We start from the raw sequence: 4824 nt of genomic DNA on the forward strand, positions 1-4824 counted from the left end.
TATTTTTCAAATAGTTTGACTTGTGATTCATAGAAAGAATTTTGTATCATGACCCAATACATGTAAGCCTAAATACAAATACATAATGTAATTTTATTTATTTAAAAAATTTTTATTTATTTATTTTTTGCTGCACTGAGGTTTCCTTGCTGCACATGAGTTCTCCCTAGTTGCATTGAGCAAGGACTACTTTCTAGTCGTAGTGTGCAGGCTTCTCATTTGTGGTGGCTTCTCTTGTTGCAGGGCATGGGCTTTAGGGCGTGTGGGGTTCAATAGTTGAGGCGCACAGGCTTAGTTGGCACACCAGGTTAGTTGGCACATGGACTTAGTTGCCCCATGGCATGTGGCTGCTGCTGCTAAGTCGCTTCAGTTGTGTCCGACTCTGTGCGACCCCATAGACGGCAGCCCACCAGGCTCCCCTGTCCTTGGGATTCTATAGGCAAGAATACTGGAGTAGGTTGCCATTTCTTCTCCAATGCATGAAAATGGAAAGTGAAAGTGAAGTTGCTCAGTCATGTCCGACTCCCAGCGATCCCATGGACTGCAGCCTACCAGGCTCCTCCACCCATGAGATTTTCCAGGCAAGAGTATTGGAGTGGGTTGCCATTGCCTTCTCCCATGGCATGTGGAATCTTCCCCAAATCAGGAAATGGAGGGAACCAGCCTGCATGGGCAGGCAGACTCTAAATCACTGGACCCCTGGGGAAGTTCTATAACATAATTTAAAAAATGATTTTCATGATCCACTCAATAGTTGCAAAGCAGTTTTAAAAACCTTTATTAATTGACAACTGGTGAGCTGAGAACTTGGGGCTCATTTTCTTATGATCAGTTGTTTTCCACTGAAAACAAGACAAAGGTCAGAATGGCAAAGACTGATTTCCTTCTTTATCTATACATTTAAGATTTCTGAGACTTCCTGTGGGATCAAGGAGTCTCATTGGTCTCATCATAGCCCATTTGAAGATAAAAGAATAAGATAAAGCAATTGAGCCAGATAGGTTTATAAACGTCTTGGAGAAAAGGCAATAAGCTTTCTTTCCTGACAGAACTCCCTCTTCTCCTCCTCCTCCTCCTCCTCCTTTTCCATGTTACACGGATGTTGGTGTTATATTGAAAGAAGGGGTCATTTTCTCTTTATAAGGGAAAAACTTTATAAAGTTATTCTAATGTAGGAGTTAGAAGTTCTTCATGAAAGCTTCTCTCTGTGTCTGTGTTAGACTATTTGATCTCCATGTTATGGAGTATGCTATGTTGCCAGTAAAATCTCAGGTTTTGCCAGATTCCGTTCAGTTCAGTCACTCAGTCATGTCTGACTCTTTGCGACCCCATGGACTGCAGCATGCCAGACTTCCCTGTCCATCACCAAGTCCTGGAACTTACTCAAACTTGTGTCCATCGAACTGGTGATGCCATCCAACTATATCGTCCTCTGTCATCCCCTTCTCCTCATCCTGCCTTCAATCTTTCCCAGCATCAGGGTCTTTTCAAATGAGTCAGCTCTTTGCATCAGGTGGCCAAAGTATTGGAGGTTCAGCTTCAGCATCAGTCCTTCCAATGAATATTCAGGACTGTTTTCCTTGAGGATTGACTGGTTGGATCTCCTTGCAGTCCAAGAGACTCTCAAGAGGCTTCTCCAACACCACAGTTCAAAAGCATCGATTCTACTGGGCTTAGCTTTCTTTATAGTCCAATTCTCTCTAGACATCTGAAGTTTTGTTATGTGACTAATGTCAAGTCAGGTCATGGCAAATTCAGATACAGAACCAGTGTTTCAGCTCATTTAACTCCAGGATCCCTTTGATGATACTGTATTCCTTCATGTTGGTAAAATGCTGGACCAGGAGTGTAATATAATGCCTCAGAGTCATAGTCTGTGCCATTTTTACTCTGGGTGCTCCACTTCACCCCTAAATCAGGTCTCAAGTGTGAAGCAGACATCCTCTGGACATAATCTTATTTTTATACTCCAGAAGTTGCATTTGCATCACATTATCCTACAAAAACAAGCACTTAGAATGCAAAATAGCCATGAGATGATGATGGTTTTTTAAATAAATGAGCTGGCTTAATAGATAAGGCATATACTCCAACAGTATAGATGATACATCTTTGTAATCATTCTGCATTGTTTCAGCTGGCTGTGAGAGAACTGCCAAAGAAACTGGAGGAATTAGGTTTCATGAATCATTCATTAGATTCAGTTTAATAGTCTCATTATTTATAGTGCTTCAGGTTAGTCTGTGGTGCTGCCTATTTGCCTTAATAAGTATGGGAATAATGACTTGGCAGTGTATCTGTTTGCATTAGTGTGTGTTATTGTTTATTGAAATAAAGCCCAAGGGATTTTCAGAAATATGCCTCTTTAAAAATAGTCATTGCTGAAAAATATTGCATTTCATACTTTGGGGCCTAAAAACTTTTATTGTATGAAATATTTTATCCTTTATTGAATATGATTAATACAGAGCTGTATTCATATTTAGCATATCATTGTTTATTGTTTGGCTAATGCATGGTGGGATTGTAGAAATCTTTCTAAGCCTGGTTTATCTTGGAATTTAAAAATGTATATAAAGAGGCAAACTAAACTAGTTAGATTGTAGTAGGTTTGTGTACCACAACTCTGCTATTTGAATTCCAGTGACGGGTATTTATTTTAGGGAAAAAAGTTTACTTTGTAATTATAGCAATTATTTAGCAAATATTTACATAGCTATTACTTCTCAAATTATTTGTTAGATAAAGTTTATATATATATATTTTGTGTTCAAGGAGTAAAATGTATCTGATGGGCCAGTTCTGAAGAATACAGTTTATTACATATATGCATGAAGAGAGGTAACTTTGGCTTTTATATATATATATATATTTTTTTTTTACTCAGTGGTAGCCTTTTTGAGATAAGCTATCAAGTCCTCCCTCTCTCCCTTCTTCTTAATGCCAGCAAAGATCATCTTGGTTCCAGGGATGTACTTCTTGGGATTCTCCAAGTACTCCATCAGCGTCTCCTCTCCCCAGGTGATACCTTTGTTTTTGTTGGCATCTGTGTAAGAGAAGCCAGCAGCCTGACCTGTCTTCCATCCAAACAGACCATGGAGGTTTGGCCCAGTCTTGTGCTTCCCTCCCTTTTCCACGGTATGGCACTGGGCACACTTCTGAACAAAAATCTTCTTGCCTTTCTCAACATCACCCATTTTTAAATCGTTCTTTTTCTGTGCGCGACCGAGAAGTTCCCGCTCACAAGCCGAACGTCCCGCTTTCTGGCTTATATTTTAGATAGATCCTTTAGACTCTATTAATAATTGCATATTAAAAGAATAGAGAAGACTGGGAGAGAAGGAAAAGGTATTTATATGGAAGAGCAAGAAATATTAAATCATTAATAATGCTCAGAAGATATTTCTAATAATTTCTCTACTATCAGATTGATTGACCTTTTAAAAAAGCAACTTAAATATCCATATCTCTGTACAGTAACGGTTCGGGGATTCATCTGAAGTTCCTTAGCCACACAGTTTTCCCATCTCTTTCAGATGTAAAGCACCATGCTTCTCTTTAATCACACCTGCCATTTTTAATCATCAAGCTGTGATTAGACCATAGTACAGGCAACGTTATCTTAATCTGAAGTGTGATCCAAAGTTGCTTTGTGAGACTTTGCCAACAGGTACTTCTGCAGCTCAACTTATCTTGGAGAAAATTCACAGGTTATTTACATGAAATAATTTGTGATCTTTGACATCAACTGGGCTCTCAATACTATTGAGAAATCCTTCTATATTTCCCTAGTCCCCTCATTCCTCTTCTCCACAGCAGCTACATAAAATTTCCTTATCCTTTTCAAACTCTAGACTTCTCTACCACCTTCATCACTCTTGACAGATAACCTCATTTTCTTCTTATCAGAGAAAACTGAGAACATCAGAGGCATGCTTTCTCATTCCCTGTCACTGACCAACAGCTTGATCTTATATAGCCATCCTTTTACTTCCTTCCTGTGACATGAAAGAGGCATCCTTTCTCCTATATGAAGCTGATCATTTCCATAGGAAATACCTCTGCCTTTTCAGACATCTTGCATATCAATACTCTCCTCTTTTATATTTTAAGCCTCTCCTGTTTAATACTATAACCTTCTGTATTAGTTCTATATTAGTTTTCTATTGTTGTAACAGTTTACCAGCTTAAAATAACATACATTTTTTAAGAACTTTATTTATTTTTTTAATATTTATTTTTTGTATCCATTCAGCCAGTCGGTATCTTTTGGTTGGAGCATTTAATCCATTTACATTTAAAGTAATTATTAATATATATGTTCCTATTGCCATTTTCTTAATTGTTTGGGGTTGATTTTGTAGATCTTTTTTCTTCTCTTGTATTTCTTGACTATATAAGTCCCTCTAACATTTATTGTAAAACTGGTTTGGTGGTACTGAATTCTCTTAACTTTTGCTTGTCTGAGAAGCTTTTTATTTCTCCATCAGTTTTGAACGAGATCCTTGCTGGGTAGAGTAATCTTGGTTGTAGATTTTTTCCCTTTCAGTACTTTAAATATATCCTGCCATTCCCTTCTGGCCTGCACAGTTTCTGCTGAAAGATCAGCTGTTAAGTATACGGGGTTTCCCTTATATGTTACTTGTTGCTTCTCCCTTGCTGCTTTTAATATTCTTTCTTTGTATTTAGTCTTTGTTAGTTTCATTAGTATGTGTCTTGGCATGTTTCTCCTTGGATTTACCCTGTATGGGACTCTTTGTGCCTCTTGGATTTGATTATTTCCTTTCCATGTTGGGGAAATTTTCAACTATAATCTCTTCACAA

At 38.1% G+C, this 4824-nt stretch overlaps 1 protein-coding gene across 1 annotated transcript; it reads right to left on the reverse strand.

Annotated features, from left to right (window-relative positions):
• Positions 1–2879: 2879 nt before the first annotated feature.
• Positions 2880–3197, reverse strand: LOC128054019 (cytochrome c-like). The gene has a single exon (XM_052646550.1). It carries the CDS (start codon positions 3195–3197, stop codon positions 2880–2882), a length of 318 nt encoding a protein of 105 aa, XP_052502510.1.
• Positions 3198–4824: the final 1627 nt, after the last annotated feature.

Source organism: Budorcas taxicolor, chromosome 10, assembly GCF_023091745.1.
Source record: "Budorcas taxicolor isolate Tak-1 chromosome 10, Takin1.1, whole genome shotgun sequence".
NCBI lineage: Eukaryota > Metazoa > Chordata > Mammalia > Artiodactyla > Bovidae > Budorcas > Budorcas taxicolor.

Bases quoted from the DNA above. Each gene is read 5' to 3' on its own strand.
- LOC128054019 (XM_052646550.1), bottom strand. From the start codon at position 3,197: ATGGGTGATGTTGAGAAAGGCAAGAAGATTTTTGTTCAGAAGTGTGCC.